The sequence below is a fragment of the Salvelinus fontinalis genome, chromosome 8 (assembly GCF_029448725.1).
Source record: "Salvelinus fontinalis isolate EN_2023a chromosome 8, ASM2944872v1, whole genome shotgun sequence".
In the NCBI taxonomy this organism is placed as follows: Eukaryota; Metazoa; Chordata; class Actinopteri; order Salmoniformes; family Salmonidae; genus Salvelinus; species Salvelinus fontinalis.
The window spans coordinates 27,077,300-27,096,782 of NC_074672.1; the positions used below are offsets into that span (position 1 = coordinate 27,077,300).

Consider the following 19,483-nt stretch of genomic DNA (forward strand, 5'->3'; position numbering starts at 1 on the left):
TAGTATGGATAATGATGGCTGGATATAGAATCCATATCGTTTTCTCATCTCATTGTGTTTGGCCATTTTTTGTAGATTCCTTCTCAAACAGCTGTTATCTTCAGCTCATCTTTCAGTGCCCTTCGGAACACTGAGAGAGAGGTGTGATTTGATGTAACTCTCTCCCAGGTCCTCTGTGGCTCTCCCTGTGCTGTGGGAGACAGCCAGGCGCAGGCCCCCTGAGGTGCAGCTCAGTAAACTGGGGATCCAAATGAGGCAGTTTCCCACTGGCAGACAGACACACACATCAGCATTCAGCTGTCTACACACACAGCAGCTATCAACACACAACAACAACATAACACAATCAGCAAGGCACCAGGTATGAGACAATAAAGCTCAGCCCACTGCACTACACCACAACACAATACCACTACTAATCTTCCAGAGCTAGACAAGAACTCCACAGAAGGCATCTGCTGTGTTAGCTCAACACTATACTGATGGCGCATTGAAAGAAATAGAGCTTGTGTTTAGCATCACTTACTGTATAATGTTGGTAAGCAGTACCTCCCAGTCCACCACACCCAGATGCTGTGTGTGTCCCAGTTGAAAGTGAAGGTGTCTTTGCTGTGAAACCTCATTAATGTTTTATAAACCCTTAATGAACAACATGTGCCAATGTTCACATAGACTGCTGTGTACTGCAGTAAGGTGGGGTGCAGCACTGTCTTCTCTATAATTGGACTGAAGCTCACTCAAGGCCACAATTTCAGACACTAGGCCCTATAACTGTTCAGCTGTGTGAGTAATGTACAGCTATAGAACGCCCATCAGCCAGTCAGAATCAAGGCTTTAAGAAGGTAGTAACATAACCCGTAAACTATGTATGGCTAGAGTTATGCTCCATGTAAAGCATGGCTTTGATTACAGCTCTGCTTTGTTAGCTGTTAATCCAGTACTCAGGCTATTCTCGCTTTATCAAGGTATGATTATCACTTTGGTTTGGACCTGTTCAGAAGCATAGAACCAGCTCCCTGTCTTTTAGTCCAAGACATTGTTTAGGCATTATCAGTTTGTCATTTGATTTATGTGTGTTTAGTTTCTTCTGGTATAGCGGAATAAGAGAGGCGCTGACATTTAGACTAGGATGAGCTTAGGTCTCTGTATCTCTCTATTAAATCCTCTCGTTGTTCTCTGTTAATGTCTGTTCTCTCTGTATCTCTATTAAATCCTCTCGTTGTTCTCTGTTAATGTCTGTTTCTCTATTAAATCCTCTCGTTGTTCTCTGTTAATGTCTGTTCTCTCTGTATCTCTATTAAATCCTCTCGTTGTTCTCTGTTAATGTCTGTTCTCTCTGTATCTCTATTAAATCCTCTCGTTGTTCTCTGTTAATGTCTGTTCTCTCTGTATCTCTATTAAATCCTCTCGTTGTTCTCTGTTAATGTCTTCTCTCTGTATCTCTCTATTAAATCCTCTCGTTGTTCTCTGTTAATGTCTGTTCTCTCTGTATCTCTATTAAATCCTCTCGTGGTTCTCTGTTAATGTCTGTTCTCTTTGTATCTCTCTTAAATCCTCTCGTTGTTCTCTGTTAATGTCTGTTCTCTCTGTAGCTCTATTAAATCCTCTCGTTGTTCTCTGTTAATGTCTGTAGCTCTATTAAATCCTCTCGTTGTTCTCTGTTAATGTCTGTATCTCTATTAAATCCTCTTGTTGTTCTCTGTTAATGTCTGTATCTCTTAATTCCTCTCGTTGTTCTCTGTTAATGTCTGTTCTCTCTGTATCTCTATTAAATCCTCTCGTTGTTCTCTGTTAATGTCTGTATCTCTATTAAATCCTCTCGATGTTCTCTGGTAATGTCTGTTCTCTCTGTATCTCTATTAAATCCTCTCGTTGTTCTCTGTTAATGTCTGTTCTCTCTGTATCTCTATTAAATCCTCTCGTTGTTCTCTGTTAATGTCTGTTCTCTCTGTATCTCTATTAAATCCTATCGTTGTTCTCTGTTAATGTCTGTATCTCTTAAATCCTCCCGTTGTTCTCTGTTAATGTCTGTTCTCTCTGTATCTCTATTAAATCCTCTTGTTGTTCTCTGTTAATGTCTGTATCTCTATTAAATCCTCTCGTTGTTCTCTGTTAATGTCTGTTCTCTCTGTATCTCTATTAAATCCTCTCGTTGTTCTCTGTTAATGTCTGTTCTCTCTGTATCTCTATTAAATCCTCTCGTTGTTCTTAGTTAATGTCTGTTCTCTCCGTATCTCTATTAAATCCCCTCGTTGTTCTCTGTTAATGTCTGTTCTCTGTATCTCTATTAAATCCTCTCGTTGTTCTCTGTTAATGTCTGTTCTCTCTGTATCTCTATTAAATCCTCTTGTTGTTCTCTGTTAATGTCTGTTCTCTCTGTATCTCTATTAAATCCTCTCGTTGTTCTCTGTTAATGTCTGTTCTCTCTGTATCTCTATTAAATCCTCTCGTTGTTCTTAGTTAATCTCTGTTCTCTCCGTATCTCTATTAAATCCTCTCGTTGTTCTCTGTTAATGTCTGTTCTCTGTATCTCTATTAAATCCTCTCGTTGTTCTCTGTTAATGTCTGTATCTCTATTAAATCCTCTCGTTGTTCTCTGTTAATGTCTGTTCTCTGTATCTCTATTAAATCCTCTCGTTGTTCTCTGTTAATGTCTGTTCTCTGTATCTCTATTAAATCCTTTCGTTGTTCTCTGTTAGTGTCTGTTCTCAGCAGTGGAAAGGGAAACCCAGATGAAGATATCTGCCCAGGGGCCAGCCTATTAGCATTCTGCGCCATATCTATCCACCATCTGAGCCATTTCTTGACACTTTTGGATCTCGTTGACTAAGAAGGCTCTGCAGTTCGCTGCTTCTCTCACAGAGAACAGGGATGAGGCAATTAGGCTGGGACTCATCAGTATGCACTTCCTGTGATGGTTAAAGCCTTCACTGCTGCTGCTACTGTAGGTGTGGGCGTTGTGTGTGTGTGTGTGTGTGCTGGCAGGCTCTCAGTGCACCATACCCCTGCCAGAGTCAGTGCCCAGTCTCATCCACCAGGCCAGCTGGGCACAGAGAGGCTGTACTGTATGGCAACAGGGATGGGGTGCAGAGGTTGGCAGGAGAGGACTGATACAGACAACACACACTGACACAGCGTTATATCAAAATGCCGCTTCATTAAAGAAGAATAGGCCAATGGTTGAGAGCTGTGAGACGGTGTGAAAATAGAGTCAAGTGGATATATATGTGCTGTGTGATTGATGGTGCTTAGTTTGTGTGTGTGTGTGTGTGTGTGTGTGTGTGTGTGTGTGTGTGTGTGTGTGTGTGTGTGTGTGTGTGTGTGTGTGTGTGTGTGTGTGTGTGTGTGTGTGTGTGTGTGTGTGTGTGTGTGTGTGTGTGTGTTTACATGTATAGAGAATATTGTCCGCGTCGGGAGGAGTGTGATGTGCTTAGCACCCCTCTCCTCTCGTTGCCTGTGCACTGTCTACCAACATCCTGTCTTGGGCTTGCAGCTCTGCTCTGTGGGAAATAAAATGGATCTCACTACCCCACCCAAAGAAAATGGTGTTAGAGAGCGGAGCAAGCTGTGCTTTGACAAGAACAGCTAGACAGACACCCTCGAATGAGTGGTTAGAGGGGGAGGAGGGGGGAGGGGGGAAGAGGGTTTAAAGGGGTCTAGAGGAGCTAGAGGGGGCGAGATGAGTGGTTAGAGGAGTTAGGGGGGAGTAGAGGAGTTAGGGGGGAGTAGAGGAGTTAGGGGCGAGTAGAGGAGTTAGGGGGGCAAGTAGAGTGGTTAGAGGGGGGTTGAGGAGTTAGGGGGGAGTAGAGGAGTTAGGGGGGGTAGTAGAGGAGTTAGGGGGGCAAGTAGAGTGGTTAGAGGGGGGTTGAGGAGTTAGGGGGGAGTAGAGGAGTTAGGGGGGGTAGTAGAGGAGTTAGGGGGGCAAGTAGAGTGGTTAGAGGGGGGTTGAGGAGTTAGGGGGGAGTAGAGGAGTTAGGGGGGGTAGTAGAGGAGTTAGGGGGGCAAGTAGAGTGGTTAGAGGGGGGTTGAGGAGTTAGGGGGGAGTAGAGGAGTTAGGGGGGGTAGTAGAGGAGTTAGGGGGGCAAGTAGAGTGGTTAGAGGGGGGTTGAGGAGTTAGGGGGGAGTAGAGGAGTTAGAGGGGGGAGTAGAGGAGTTAGAGGGGGGAGTAGAGGAGTTAGAGGGGGGTAGAGGAGTTAGAGGGGAGTAGAGGAGTTAGAGGGGGGAGTAGAGGAGTTAGAGGGGGGTTGAGGAGTTAGAGGGGGGTTGAGGAGTTAGAGGGGGGAGTAGAGGAGTTAGAGGGGGGTTGAGGAGTTAGAGGGGGGTTGAGGAGTTAGAGGGGGGAGTAGAGGAGTTAGAGGGGGGTTGAGGAGTTAGGGGGGAGTAGAGGAGTTAGAGGGGGGTTGAGGAGTTAGAGGGGGGTTGAGGAGTTAGAGGGGGGAGTAGAGGAGTTAGAGGGGGGTTGAGGAGTTAGAGGGGGGAGTAGAGGAGTTAGGGGGGCAAGTAGAGTGGTTAGAGGGGGGTTGAGGAGTTAGGGGGGAGTAGAGGAGTTAGGGGGGGTAGTAGAGGAGTTAGGGGGGCAAGTAGAGTGGTTAGAGGGGGGTTGAGGAGTTAGGGGGGAGTAGAGGAGTTAGGGGGGCAAGTAGAGTGGTTAGAGGGGGGTTGAGGAGTTAGGGGGGAGTAGAGGAGTTAGGGGGGGTAGTAGAGGAGTTAGGGGGGCAAGTAGAGTGGTTAGAGGGGGGTTGAGGAGTTAGGGGGGAGTAGAGGAGTTAGGGGGGGTAGTAGAGGAGTTAGGGGAGCAAGTAGAGTGGTTAGAGGGGGGTTGAGGAGTTAGGGGGGAGTAGAGGAGTTAGAGGGGGGAGTAGAGGAGTTAGAGGGGGGAGTAGAGGAGTTAGAGGGGGGTTGAGGAGTTAGAGGGGAGTAGAGGAGTTAGAGGGGGGAGTAGAGGAGTTAGAGGGGGGTTGAGGAGTTAGAGGGGGGTTGAGGAGTTAGAGGGGGGAGTAGAGGAGTTAGAGGGGGGTTGAGGAGTTAGAGGGGGGTTGAGGAGTTAGAGGGGGGAGTAGAGGAGTTAGAGGGGGGTTGAGGAGTTAGGGGGGAGTAGAGGAGTTAGAGGGGGGTTGAGGAGTTAGAGGGGGGAGTAGAGGAGTTAGAGGGGGGTTGAGGAGTTAGAGGGGGGAGTAGAGGAGTTAGAGGGGGGTTGAGGAGTTAGAGGGGGGAGTAGAGGAGTTAGAGGGGGTAGTAGAGGAGTTAGAGGGGGTAGTAGAGGAGTTAGAGGGGGTAGTAGAGGAGTTAGAGGGGGTAGTAGAGGAGTTAGAGGGGGGTTGAGGAGTTAGAGGGGGGAGTAGAGGAGTTAGAGGGGGGTTGAGGAGTTAGGGGGGAGTAGAGGAGTTAGAGGGGGTAGTAGAGGAGTTAGAGGGGAGTAGAGGAGTTAGAGGGGGTAGTAGAGGAGTTAGAGGGGGGTTGAGGAGTTAGAGGGGGGTTGAGGAGTTAGAGGGGGGTTGAGGAGTTAGAGGGGGGTTGAGGAGTTAGAGGGGGGTTGAGGAGTTAGAGGGGGGTTGAGGAGTTAGAGGGGGGTTGAGGAGTTAGAGGGGGGTTGAGGAGTTAGGGGGTAGTAGAGGAGTTAGAGGGGAGTAGAGGAGTTAGAGGGGGGTTGAGGAGTTAGAGGGGGGTTGAGGAGTTAGAGGGGAGTAGAGGAGTTAGAGGGGGGTTGAGGAGTTAGGGGGGAGTAGAGGAGTTAGAGGGGAGTTGAGGAGTTAGAGGGGGGTTGAGGAGTTAGAGGGGGGTTGAGGAGTTAGAGGGGGGTTGAGGAGTTAGAGGGGGGTTGAGGAGTTAGAGGGGGGTTGAGGAGTTAGAGGGGGGTTGAGGAGTTAGAGGGGGGTTGAGGAGTTAGAGGGGGGTTGAGGAGTTAGAGGGGGGTTGAGGAGTTAGAGGGGGGTTGAGGAGTTAGAGGGGGGTTGAGGAGTTAGAGGGGGGTTGAGGAGTTAGAGGGGGGTTGAGGAGTTAGAGGGGGGTTGAGGAGTTATGGGGTGGAGTAGAGGAGTTGGGGGGAGTAGATTAGCTGGATGGGGGTAGAGGAGTAATAGGGAGGAGTTATAGGGGTGTAGAGGAGTTATAGGGGTGTAGAGGAGTTATAGGGAGGAGTTATAGGGGTGTAGAGGAGTTATAGGGGTGTAGAGGAGTTATAGGGGTGTAGAGGAGTTATAGGGGTGTAGAGGAGTTATAGGGGTGTAGAGGAGTTATAGGGGTGTAGAGGAGTTATAGGAAGGAGTTATAGGGGTGTAGAGGAGTTATAGGGAGGAGTTATAGGGGTGTAGACGAGTTATAGGGAGGAGTTATAGGGGTGTAGAGGAGTTATAGGGTTGTAGAAGAGTTATAGGGGTGTAGAGGAGTTATAGGGAGGAGTTATAGGGGTGTAGAGGAGTTATATGGGTGTAGAGGAGTTATAGGGGTGTAGAGGAGTTATAGGGAGGAGTTATAGGGGTGTAGAGGAGTTATAGGGAGGAGTTATAGGGGTGTAGAGGAGTTATAGGGGTGTAGAGGAGTTATAGGGAGGAGTTATAGGGGTGTAGAGGAGTTATAGGGGTGTAGAGGAGTTATAGGGGTGTAGAGGAGTTATAGGGGTGTAGAGGAGTTATAGGGGGAGTAGAGGAGTTATAGGGAGAGTAGAGGAGTTATAGGGGGAGTAGAGGAGTTATAGGGGGGAGTAGAGGAGTTATAGGGGGGAGTAGATGAGTTATAGGGGGAGTAGAGGAGTTATGGGGGGGAGTAGAGGAGTTATAGGGGGGAGTAGAGGAGTTATAGCGGGGAGTAGATGAGTTATAGGGGGGAGTAGAGGAGTTATAGGGGGGAGTAGAGGAGTTATAGGGGGGAGTAGAGGAGTTATAGGGGGGAGTAGAGGAGTTATGGGGGTGAGTAGAGGAGTTATGGGGGTGAGTAGAGGAGTTATGGGGGTGAGTAGAGGAGTTATGGGGGGAGTAGAGGAGTTATGGGGGGAGTAGAGGAGTTATGGGGGGAGTAGAGGAGTTATGGGGGGAGTAGAGGAGTTATAGGGGGGAGTAGAGGAGTTATAGGGGGGAGTAGAGGAGTTATAGGGGGGAGTAGAGGAGTTATAGGGGGGAGTAGAGGAGTTATAGGGGGGAGTAGAGGAGTTATAGGGGGGAGTAGAGGAGTTATAGGGGGGAGTAGAGGAGTTATAGGGGGGAGTAGAGGAGTTATAGGGGGGAGTAGAGGAGTTATAGGGGGGAGTAGAGGAGTTATAGGGGGGAGTAGAGGAGTTATAGGGGGGAGTAGATGAGTTATAGGGGGGAGTAGATGAGTTATAGGGGGGAGTAGATGAGTTATAGGGGGGAGTAGATGAGTTATAGGGGGGAGTAGAGGAGTTATAGGGGGGAGTAGAGGAGTTATGGGGGGGAGTAGAGGAGTTATGGGGGGGAGTAGAGGAGTTATGGGGGGGTGCAGAGGAGTTATAGGGGGGAGTAGATGAGTTATAGGGGAGAGTAGAGGAGTTATCGAGGGGAGTAAAGGAGTTATAGGGGGGAGTAGAGGAGTTATAGGGGGAGTAGAGGAGTTATAGGGGGGAGTTATATGGGAGTAGAGAAGTTATAGGGGGGAGTAGAGGAGTTCTAGTGAAGTAGAGGAGTTCTAGTGAAGTAGAGGAGTTATAGTGAAGTAGAGGAGTTATAGTGAAGTAGAGGAGTTATAGTGAAGTAGAGGAGTTATAGTGAAGTAGAGGAGTTATAGTGGGGAGTAGCGGAGTTATGGGGGGGAGTAGCGGAGTTATGGGGGGGAGTAGAGGAGTTATGGGGGGGAGTAGAGGAGTTATAGGGGGGAGTAGAGGAGTTATAGGGGGGGAGTAGAGGAGTTATAGGGGGGGAGTAGAAGAGTTATAGGGGGGAGTAGATGAGTTATAGTGAGGAAAAGGAGTAATGGGGGGGAGTAGAGGAGTTATCGAGGGGAGTAGAGGAGTTATAGAGGAGTAGATGAGTTATGTGGGGAGTAGAGGAGTTATAGGGGGGAGTAGAGGAGTTATGGGGGGGAGTAGAGGAGTTATAGGGGGGTAGAGGAGTTATAGGGGGGAGTAGAGGAGTTATAGGGGGGAGTAGAGGAGTTATAGGGGAGTAGAGGAGTTATAGGGGAGTAGAAGAGTTATAGGGGGGGTAGAGGAGTTATGGGGGGAGTAGAGGAGTTATAGGGGGGAGTAGAGGAGTTTTATAGGGGGGAGTAGAGGAGTTTTATAGGGGGGAGTAGAGGAGTTATAGGGGGGAGTAGAGGAGTTATAGGGGGGAGTAGAGGAGTTATAGGGGGGAGTAGAGGAGTTATAGGGGGGAGTAGAGGAGTTATAGGGGGGAGTAGAGGAGTTCTAGTGAAGTAGAGGAGTTCTAGTGAAGTAGAGGAGTTATAGTGAAGTAGAGGAGTTATAGTGAAGTAGAGGAGTTATAGTGAAGTAGAGGATTTATAGTGGGGAGTAGCGGAGTTATGGGGGGGAGTAGCGGAGTTATGGGGGGGAGTAGCGGAGTTATGGGGGGGAGTAGAGGAGTTATGGGGGGGAGTAGAGGAGTTATGGGGGGGAGTAGAGGAGTTATAGGGGGGAGTAGAGGAGTTATAGGGGGGGAGTAGAGGAGTTATAGGGGGGGAGTAGAAGAGTTATAGGGGGGAGTAGATGAGTTATAGTGAGGAAAGGAGTAATGGGGGGGAGTAGAGGAGTTATCGAGGGGAGTAGAGGAGTTATAGAGGAGTAGATGAGTTATGTGGGGAGTAGAGGAGTTATAGGGGGGAGTAGAGGAGTTATGGGGGGGAGTAGAGGAGTTATAGGGGGGTAGAGGAGTTATAGGGGGGAGTAGAGGAGTTATAGGGGGGAGTAGAGGAGTTATAGGGGAGTAGAAGAGTTATAGGGGGGGTAGAGGAGTTATGGGGGGAGTAGAGGAGTTATAGGGGGGAGTAGAGGAGTTTTATAGGGGGGAGTAGAGGAGTTATAGGGGGGAGTAGAGGAGTTATAGGGGGGAGTAGAGGAGTTATAGGGGGGAGTAGAGGAGTTATAGGGGGGAGTAGAGGAGTTATAGGGGGGAGTAGAGGAGTTATGGGGGGGAGTAGAGGAGTTATGGGGGGGGAGTAGAGGAGTTATGGGGGGGGAGTAGAGGAGTTATGGGGGGGGAGTAGAGGAGTTATGGGGGGGGAGTAGAGGAGTTATGGGGGGGAGTAGAGGAGTTATGGGGGGGAGTAGAGGAGTTATGGGGGGGGAGTAGAGGAGTTATGGGGGGGAGTAGAGGAGTTATGGGGGGGAGTAGAGGAGTTATGGGGGGGAGTAGAGGAGTTAGAGGGGGGAGTAGAGGAGTTAGAGGGGGGAGTAGAGGAGTTAGAGGGGGGAGTAGAGGAGTTAGAGGGGGGAGTAGAGGAGTTAGAGGGGGGAGTAGAGGAGTTAGAGGGGGGAGTAGAGGAGTTAGAGGGGGGAGTAGAGGAGTTAGAGGGGGGTTGAGGAGTTAGAGGGGGGTTGAGGAGTTAGAGGGGGGTTGAGGAGTTAGAGGGGGGTTGAGGAGTTAGAGGGGGGTTGAGGAGTTAGAGGGGGGTTGAGGAGTTATGGGGTGGAGTAGAGGAGTTGGGGGGAGTAGATTAGCTGGATGGGGGTAGAGGAGTAATAGGGAGGAGTTATAGGGGTGTAGAGGAGTTATAGGGGTGTAGAGGAGTTATAGGGAGGAGTTATAGGGGTGTAGAGGAGTTATAGGGGTGTAGAGGAGTTATAGGGGTGTAGAGGAGTTATAGGGGTGTAGAGGAGTTATAGGGGTGTAGAGGAGTTATAGGGGTGTAGAGGAGTTATAGGAAGGAGTTATAGGGGTGTAGAGGAGTTATAGGGAGGAGTTATAGGGGTGTAGAGGAGTTATAGGGAGGAGTTATAGGGGTGTAGAGGAGTTATAGGGGTGTAGAAGAGTTATAGGGGTGTAGAGGAGTTATAGGGAGGAGTTATAGGGGTGTAGAGGAGTTATATGGGTGTAGAGGAGTTATAGGGGTGTAGAGGAGTTATAGGGAGGAGTTATAGGGGTGTAGAGGAGTTATAGGGAGGAGTTATAGGGGTGTAGAGGAGTTATAGGGGTGTAGAGGAGTTATAGGGAGGAGTTATAGGGGTGTAGAGGAGTTATAGGGGTGTAGAGGAGTTATAGGGGTGTAGAGGAGTTATAGGGGTGTAGAGGAGTTATAGGGGGAGTAGAGGAGTTATAGGGAGAGTAGAGGAGTTATAGGGGGAGTAGAGGAGTTATAGGGGGGAGTAGAGGAGTTATAGGGGGGAGTAGATGAGTTATAGGGGGAGTAGAGGAGTTATGGGGGGGAGTAGAGGAGTTATAGGGGGGAGTAGAGGAGTTATAGCGGGGAGTAGATGAGTTATAGGGGGGAGTAGAGGAGTTATAGGGGGGAGTAGAGGAGTTATAGGGGGGAGTAGAGGAGTTATAGGGGGGAGTAGAGGAGTTATGGGGGTGAGTAGAGGAGTTATGGGGGTGAGTAGAGGAGTTATGGGGGTGAGTAGAGGAGTTATGGGGGAGTAGAGGAGTTATGGGGGGAGTAGAGGAGTTATGGGGGGAGTAGAGGAGTTATGGGGGGAGTAGAGGAGTTATGGGGGGAGTAGAGGAGTTATAGGGGGGAGTAGAGGAGTTATAGGGGGGAGTAGAGGAGTTATAGGGGGGAGTAGAGGAGTTATAGGGGGGAGTAGAGGAGTTATAGGGGGGAGTAGAGGAGTTATAGGGGGGAGTAGAGGAGTTATAGGGGGGAGTAGAGGAGTTATAGGGGGGAGTAGAGGAGTTATAGGGGGGAGTAGATGAGTTATAGGGGGGAGTAGATGAGTTATAGGGGGGAGTAGATGAGTTATAGGGGGGAGTAGATGAGTTATAGGGGGGAGTAGAGGAGTTATAGGGGGGAGTAGAGGAGTTATGGGGGGGAGTAGAGGAGTTATGGGGGGGAGTAGAGGAGTTATGGGGGGGTGCAGAGGAGTTATAGGGGGGAGTAGATGAGTTATAGGGGAGAGTAGAGGAGTTATCGAGGGGAGTAAAGGAGTTATAGGGGGGAGTAGAGGAGTTATAGGGGGAGTAGAGGAGTTATAGGGGGGAGTTATATGGGAGTAGAGAAGTTATAGGGGGGAGTAGAGGAGTTCTAGTGAAGTAGAGGAGTTCTAGTGAAGTAGAGGAGTTCTAGTGAAGTAGAGGAGTTCTAGTGAAGTAGAGGAGTTCTAGTGAAGTAGAGGAGTTATAGTGAAGTAGAGGAGTTATAGTGAAGTAGAGGAGTTATAGTGGGGAGTAGCGGAGTTATGGGGGGGAGTAGCGGAGTTATGGGGGGGAGTAGAGGAGTTATGGGGGGGAGTAGAGGAGTTATAGGGGGGAGTAGAGGAGTTATAGGGGGGGAGTAGAGGAGTTATAGGGGGGGAGTAGAAGAGTTATAGGGGGGAGTAGATGAGTTATAGTGAGGAAAAGGAGTAATGGGGGGGAGTAGAGGAGTTATCGAGGGGAGTAGAGGAGTTATAGAGGAGTAGATGAGTTATGTGGGGAGTAGAGGAGTTATAGGGGGGAGTAGAGGAGTTATGGGGGGGAGTAGAGGAGTTATAGGGGGGTAGAGGAGTTATAGGGGGGAGTAGAGGAGTTATAGGGGGGAGTAGAGGAGTTATAGGGGAGTAGAAGAGTTATAGGGGGGGTAGAGGAGTTATGGGGGGAGTAGAGGAGTTATAGGGGGGAGTAGAGGAGTTTTATAGGGGGGAGTAGAGGAGTTATAGGGGGGAGTAGAGGAGTTATAGGGGGGAGTAGAGGAGTTATAGGGGGGAGTAGAGGAGTTATAGGGGGGAGTAGAGGAGTTCTAGTGAAGTAGAGGAGTTCTAGTGAAGTAGAGGAGTTATAGTGAAGTAGAGGAGTTATAGTGAAGTAGAGGAGTTATAGTGAAGTAGAGGATTTATAGTGGGGAGTAGCGGAGTTATGGGGGGGAGTAGCGGAGTTATGGGGGGGAGTAGAGGAGTTATGGGGGGGAGTAGAGGAGTTATGGGGGGGAGTAGAGGAGTTATAGGGGGGAGTAGAGGAGTTATAGGGGGGGAGTAGAGGAGTTATAGGGGGGGAGTAGAAGAGTTATAGGGGGGAGTAGATGAGTTATAGTGAGGAAAAGGAGTAATGGGGGGGAGTAGAGGAGTTATCGAGGGGAGTAGAGGAGTTATAGAGGAGTAGATGAGTTATGTGGGGAGTAGAGGAGTTATAGGGGGGAGTAGAGGAGTTATGGGGGGGAGTAGAGGAGTTATAGGGGGGTAGAGGAGTTATAGGGGGGAGTAGAGGAGTTATAGGGGGGAGTAGAGGAGTTATAGGGGAGTAGAAGAGTTATAGGGGGGGTAGAGGAGTTATGGGGGGAGTAGAGGAGTTATAGGGGGGAGTAGAGGAGTTTTATAGGGGGGAGTAGAGGAGTTATAGGGGGGAGTAGAGGAGTTATAGGGGGGAGTAGAGGAGTTATAGGGGGGAGTAGAGGAGTTATAGGGGGGAGTAGAGGAGTTATAGGGGGGAGTAGAGGAGTTATGGGGGGGGAGTAGAGGAGTTATGGGGGGGGAGTAGAGGAGTTATGGGGGGGGAGTAGAGGAGTTATGGGGGGGGAGTAGAGGAGTTATGGGGGGGAGTAGAGGAGTTATGGGGGGGGAGTAGAGGAGTTATGGGGGGGGAGTAGAGGAGTTATGGGGGGGAGTAGAGGAGTTATGGGGGGGAGTAGAGGAGTTAGAGGGGGGAGTAGAGGAGTTAGAGGGGGGAGTAGAGGAGTTAGAGGGGGGAGTAGAGGAGTTAGAGGGGGGAGTAGAGGAGTTAGAGCGGGGAGTAGAGGAGTTAGAGGGGGGAGTAGAGGAGGTAGAGGAGTTAGAGGGGGGAGTAGAGGAGTTAGAGGGGGGAGTAGAGGAGTTAGAGGGGGGAGTAGAGGAGTTAGAGGGGGGAGTAGAGGAGTTAGAGGGGGGAGTAGAGGAGTTAGAGGGGGGAGTAGAGGAGTTAGAGGGGGGAGTAGAGGAGTTGTAGGGAGGAGTAGAGGAGTTGTAGGGAGGAGTAGAGGAGTTGTAGGGGGGAGTAGAGGAGTTGTAGGGGGGAGTAGAGGAGTTGTAGGGAGGAGTAGAGGAGTTGTAGGGAGGAGTAGAGGAGTTGTAGGGGGGAGTAGAGGAGTTGTAGGGGGGAGTAGAGGAGTTGTAGGGGGGAGTAGAGGAGTTGTAGGGGGGAGTAGAGGAGTTGTAGGGGGGAGTAGAGGAGTTGTAGGGGGGGGTAGAGGAGTTGTAGGGGGGAGTAGAGGAGTTGTAGGGGGGAGTAGAGGAGTTGTAGGGGGAGTAGAGGAGTTGTAGGGAGGAGTAGAGGAGTTATAGGGGGAGTAGAGGAGTTATAGGGGGAGTAGAGGAGTTATAGGGGGAGTAGAGGAGTTATAGGGGGGAGTAGAGGAGTTATAGTGGGGAGTAGAGGAGTTGTAGGGGGGAGTAGAGGAGTTGTAGGGGGGAGTAGAGGAGTTATAGGGGGGAGTAGAGGAGTTATAGGGGGGAGTAGAGGAGTTATAGGGGGGAGTAGAGGAGTTGTAGGGGGGAGTAGAGGAGTTGTAGGGGGGAGTAGAGGAGTTGTAGGGGGGAGTAGAGGAGTTATAGGGGGAGTAGAGGAGTTATAGGGGGGAGTAGAGGAGTTGTAGTGGGGAGTAGAGGAGTTGTAGGGGGGAGTAGAGGAGTTGTAGGGGGGAGTAGAGGAGTTATAGGGGGGAGTAGAGGAGTTATAGGGGGGAGTAGAGGAGTTGTAGGGGGGAGTAGAGGAGTTGTAGTGGGGAGTAGAGGAGTTGTAGTCAGGAGTAGAGGAGTTGTAGTGGGGAGTAGAGGAGTTGTAGGGGGGAGTAGAGGAGTTGTAGGGGGGAGTAGAGGAGTTGTAGGGGGGAGTAGAGGAGTTGTAGGGGGGAGTAGAGGAGTTGTAAGGGGGAGTAGAGGAGTTGTAGGGGGGAGTAGAGGAGTTGTAGGGGGGAGGAGAGGAGTTGTAGGGGGGAGGAGAGGAGTTGTAGGGGGGTGGAGAGGAGTTGTAGGGGGGAGTAGAGGAGTTATAGGGGGGAGTAGAGGAGTTATAGGGGGGAGTAGAGGAGTTGTAGGGGGGAGTAGAGGAGTTGTAGAGGAGTTGTAGAGGAGTTGTAGAGGAGTTAGAGGGGGGAGTAGAGGAGTTGTAGAGGAGTTAGAGGGGGGGGGGGGGTGGATTAGCTGGATGGGGTAGAGGAGTTAGAGGGGGTCTAACAACAATACCCCTGTCGAGGCTCCCCAGCCCTCCATAGTCCCCAGCCCTCCCTAGTCCCCAGCCATCCCGAGTCCCCAGCCCTCCCTTGTCCCCAGCCCTCCCTTGTCCCCAGCCCTCCCTAGTCCCCAGCCCTCCCTAGTCCCCAGCCCTCCCTAGTCCCCAGCCCTCCCTAGTCCCCAGCCCTCCCTAGTCCCCAGCCCTCCCTAGTCCCCAGCCCTCCCTAGTCCCCAGCCCTCCCTTGTCCCCAGCCCTCCCTAGTCCCCAGCCCTCCCTTGTCCCCAGCCCTCCCTAGTCCCCAGCCCTCCCTAGTCCCCAGCCTGCTATTGTATGATGTTTGGTAAGTATAGACCCATTTTGCCCCAAGAGCAGATTTAATAGACAACACTTTGATGTGTGTGTCGCTTGCATTATTGAGGTGGCTTATTTGTGAAATGGATGTGCTGTGCATGAGAGTTCCATCATTACATGAATGAGTATAGAATATATACTGCAGATATTCCTATAGATGTAGCTCTTTTTGAATGGGCTCTTCCACCCTCCCCTATGATGCAACGGCTGTGTAACCTCAATATTTGATGGATAATTGTTTCCTGTGTTGAACAAAGAACATAAGTCACCAGCCTTGTAAGAATTGCACATACACTCCTTTTTCATTCCCGGGGTCTTCACTCATAGATGTTTCATTATCTTCCACTCTCTCTCAATTACATTTCAATGTACTTTATTGGCATGACATACAGTATTGATACATAGTGCCAAAGCACAATGATACATTATAAAAAGAGTCATTAATAAGTATTAACAATAGAAAATGACCATGTTATGGAAATCAACAGAATGATCCAGTAACAATGTTAATATGGGGTTGAAATTAAATAATGGACTCGATAAAATAATACACATTCTTCCTCATCCTATTGCAGTTGTAACTAACTGTCATCTTGTGGCAGGTTGTTATGTAGTGTGCTGCCAACCTACAGCTTTCCATGTCCTCTCCTAGTAGGATTGGTAGCTTTTCTTCATCAGAGCGCTTTTTGAAACTTAGAATTTTAAATTAAAATGTGGGGAAGTACTGTTCTCTAATGGTTGTGTATTTTGTGCATTTAATGAGGAAGTACAGCTCTGTGTCTGGTTCTTTCATAATGCAGTGATCACTCTGCCTGCCTTCTTTTGGCAGCCAGCTTTTTCTGTCTGCGCGTTGTTATGGCTAGGCTGTGCTCACTGGCTACCCTTTGTTATGGCTAGGCTGTGCTCACTGGCTGCCCTTTGTTATGGCTAGGCTGTGCTCACTGGCTACCCTTTGTTATGGCTAGGCTGTGCTCACTGGCTGCCCTTTGTTATGGCTAGGCTGTGCTCACTGGCTACCCTTTGTTATGGCTAGGCTGTGCTCACTGGCTACCCTTTGTTATGGCTAGGCTGTGCTCACTGGCTGCCCTTTGTTATGGCTAGGCTGTGCTCACTGGCTACCCTTTGATATGGCTAGGCTGTGCTCACTGGCTACCCTTTGGTTATCATTTGCCTCTTTCGCTCAAGTCAATTCAAAGGGATTCTCTCTGTCTCTCATATGAGGTGTTTTTCCCAGCCGTCACTCTCCAGAGCCACGAAGCAGGTGGCCTGTTTTCCTATAGAGTCTAATTAACAGGCTTTACCTGACAAACTAATTGCACAATCCCTCATTAGTCTTAAAAGCCTCATCAGTTTGGGATGCAGCGGAAAGAAACTCATTGATTCCACGAAAAGGGAGAGAGAGAGGAGAGAGAGAGACTATGAGCCCTACCTCCAACACATTCTCCTGTTTCCATGGAGACCAGGGAGCCAATCGGGTGGCCCGGCTGCGGGCTGTACTACCGTGAGCTGAGGAGAGGTGGTGTAGGGAGGATGTGGATGACATCCGGTGTGTATTAGAGACAATAAATATATAATTCTCGCTCCTGCAGGTTATCCCCATGCTTTTGATGGCTAGCCCTGTCTCCTCTGCCTCGGCACGTGTTCAGCCATCATCACCCAGCATGGGTTTAAATGGAGGCTGTTTATCAGTGTTAAACAGGCAGCCTCCCAGCCTCACTGTGCCCTGCTCTACCACTACACACCCCCTGCCTGCTTTTTGGACCTGCCTCGTTACATCACAGAGCTCTTTCTGGCTGGCTGTTTGTGACTGAGAGTGAGAGTGTATGTGAGAGAGTGTATGAGTCTGTGCGCACGCTTCTGCTCTGTTGAGTCAAGTCCCATTGACGAGCCAGGAGGATGGACAAGCCAAGCGTGTGGCGTGCCGTGGTGAGCAGCACCGACCCCAGGCGTCCCCGCAGCGAGTCCAGCACACCACCCAGTGGCGGGGCTCACCCGGACAGACCCAGCTCTGCCATGTCTTACCGGCTATATGACATGTGAGTAGTAGCAGTCCCTGTAAACCTAATGCTGTATGAATGGGGCTGTATGGAGGTGTGGCTGTGGCTGGGCTGATGCAACCAGGCAGGCACTGGTCCTTCCATCCTTCATTGACAGGGATGCAGTGTGGCACTTTGTTATTGCAGTGTCTCCAGTGCATGTGCTGAGTCACCTAGCTGGTGCTTACAGACCTTGCTCTGTCCTCTCCTCTCATCCTGTCATGTCTGGAGAATAGAGATGGGATGAGTTTGTGGCTCTGCCGACAGAGCTCTAGTTAGTTAACGACCCTTGCCCTAAGGGGAATGGTGGTCATGTGGGGGGATGTCTGTGTGTGTGTGGTAGAGATGTGTGTGTGGTAAACATGGCTGTTAATATTAATATGATCAATTACATTTTCATTGAATTTTTTATGCTTTTTGTTGAAATGGACACTGTATGATGTGATGAGGGAGGATGAACGGTTTTTGGTAGACTGTTGTGATGTTATACTGTCAGATTGTTTCCATTGTGATTCAAATCACCCTGTCATGGGAGTTGTTTTGAGTGGCTGATGACTGACAAATATGACTAATTTTTGGCTGATGCTATGACGGCTCTTATGTAGTGCGTGATTTCCTCCCAGCTCTGACGGTGTGTGTGTGTGTGTGTGTGTGTGCGTGTGTGTGTGTGTGTGCGTGTGCGTGTGCGTGTGCGCGTGCGCGTGCGCGTGTGCGTGTGTGTGTTATGGATACGGCTGGTACTTGTAGTGGATGTTATTTTTGGGATGTCGTTGTTCGCTTCAACACTGTTTTGGATGCTTCATGCTTGTCTCTCCAGTTTAGTGTTGCTGCTACCTCAACTGAATAAATCCTTGTCATCTCTGATTAGGTCTTTGTTTGTGAAAGGATACAGGAATCGTATTGTATTCCTGTATCACACAGTGAACCTCCAACCTCTCTCTTCCGGAGGGGTGGGGGGGTTGAATTTCTATTGTTGTTTCGGTGCAGGTGCCTGCGCCAACATCGCTTTGTTCCAACATGATTCCACACAGAGCTCATATGACTGAAAAAAAGAGATATATCACGTAAAAATCTATTTTTGTCAGTTTATCCTGTTTTGCATTTTATGATGGTATGCAACCTAACAAAGATGCATTGGTTAGTGTGCACTTACAATGATTATCAGATAGATCTTCATGTGTGTGGATGCGTATTGCTCAGGTATCATTATGTGTTATATGAATTGGCCCGTCACTGGGTGATCATTTTGTGCAGAAAATAGGGATCAGTCCAATTAAAAAATAGGCAATAGCCTCTGCCAAGTCCTTCACAGGCAATCTGGTCTTGTTACTCACAATCCCAAAAGCTAGAGTCATTTTGCAGTACCTACAATATTATAACACATGATTTTTCACAGTGATGCTTTCATTTTGTGTGGTATTTTTCAGCATTAAAGTAATACGTCATAAGCCCCAGGCAGGCCACCACTGCTACAGTCCAATACCTGTGTGTTTTTATTCTGCTTGACTGGGATGGTTATAAGCATTGCATAATCAGCCCACCATCTGTCTCCGATTCCTTGTCTGTCCTTTCACCAGTCTTCCAGTAGCAGTCCACTTCACTGGACACAGACTGATGGACTGACTGACGCCTTTAAATGAGACCAGATTAGTGCAGGTCAGGAAGTCAAGGTGACACGGGGGTCAGGGTTAAAGGGCTAATCTTAAATTCAAACAATAACAACGTGGATACCCCGCCGCTTGCTTTTGGTAAACAGCTGAGAGATGGGGCTTCAGAAAAATAACCCCTCTCAAATTCCTAGACAGACCAATGGATGCAAGAACTGACCATGAGATCAAAATGATCCTTTTAACCATGTTTTGAAACTGTTTGTTTACATTGACTTTAAGAAACGTAGGAGTTGAACAAGCTTACAGTGCATTCAGAAAGTATTTTAGACCCCTTCCCTTTTTCCACATTTTACGTTACATTTCATGTTACGTTACAGCTACGTTAAAACATTTTTTTACTCATCAATCTACACACAATACCCCATACGGACAAAGTGAAAACAGGTTTTAAGAAATGTTTGGAAATGTATAAAAAATAAAAAACACATACCTTATTTACATCAGTATTCAGAACCTTTGCTTTGAGACTCGAAATTGAGCACAGGTGCATCTTGTTTCCATTGATCGTACTTGAGATGTTTCTACAACTTGATTAGAGTCCACCAGTGGTAAATTCAATTGATTGGACATGATTTGGAAAGTCACACACCTGTCTATATAAGGTCCCACAGTTGACAGTGCATGTCAGAGCAAAAAACAAGCCATGAGGTGGAAGGAATTGTCAGTAGAGCTCCAAGACAGGATTGTGTCGAGGCACAGATCTGGGGAAGGGTACCAAAAACGTTCTGCGGCATTGAACACAGTGGCCACCATCATTCTTAAATGGAAGAAGTTTGAATCCACCAAGACTCTTCCTAGAGCCGCCCAGCCAAACTGAGTAATCAGGAGAGAAGGGCCTTAGTCAGGGAGGTGACCAAGAACCCAATGGTCACTCTGACAGAGCTCTAGTGTTCCTCTGTGGAGATGGGAGAACCTTACAGAAGGACAACCATCTCTGCAGCACTCCACCAATCAGGCCTTTATGGTAGAGTGGCCAGACGGAAGTCACTCTTCAGTAAAAGGCACATGACAGCCCGCTTGGAGTTTGCCAACAGGCACTTAAAGGACAAGATTCTCTGGTCTGTTGAAACCAAGATTGAACTCCTTGGCCTGAATGCCAAGCGTCTGGAGGAAACCTGGCACCATCCCTACGGTGAAGCATGGTGGTGGCAGCATCATGCTGTCTGGATGTTTTTCAGCAGCATGGACTGGGAGACTAGTCAGG

General features: G+C 49.1%; 1 protein-coding gene across 3 annotated transcripts in view; it reads left to right on the forward strand.

The window, feature by feature from the left end:
* LOC129860989 (IQ motif and SEC7 domain-containing protein 1-like) overlaps positions 1-19,483 on the forward strand; it is a 261,820-nt gene that overhangs the window by 119,863 nt on the left and 122,474 nt on the right. The window contains exon 1 of one of the 3 annotated variants that reach the window (XM_055931979.1): positions 15,666-16,609. The exons of the other annotated variants lie outside the window; for them this stretch is intronic. Within the exon in view, the coding sequence (XP_055787954.1) occupies positions 16,470-16,609 (140 nt within the window). The 5' untranslated portion in view covers positions 15,666-16,469. Of the gene's footprint in view, positions 1-15,665; positions 16,610-19,483 lie in introns of those variants that run through there. 3 annotated transcript variants of the gene reach the window in all.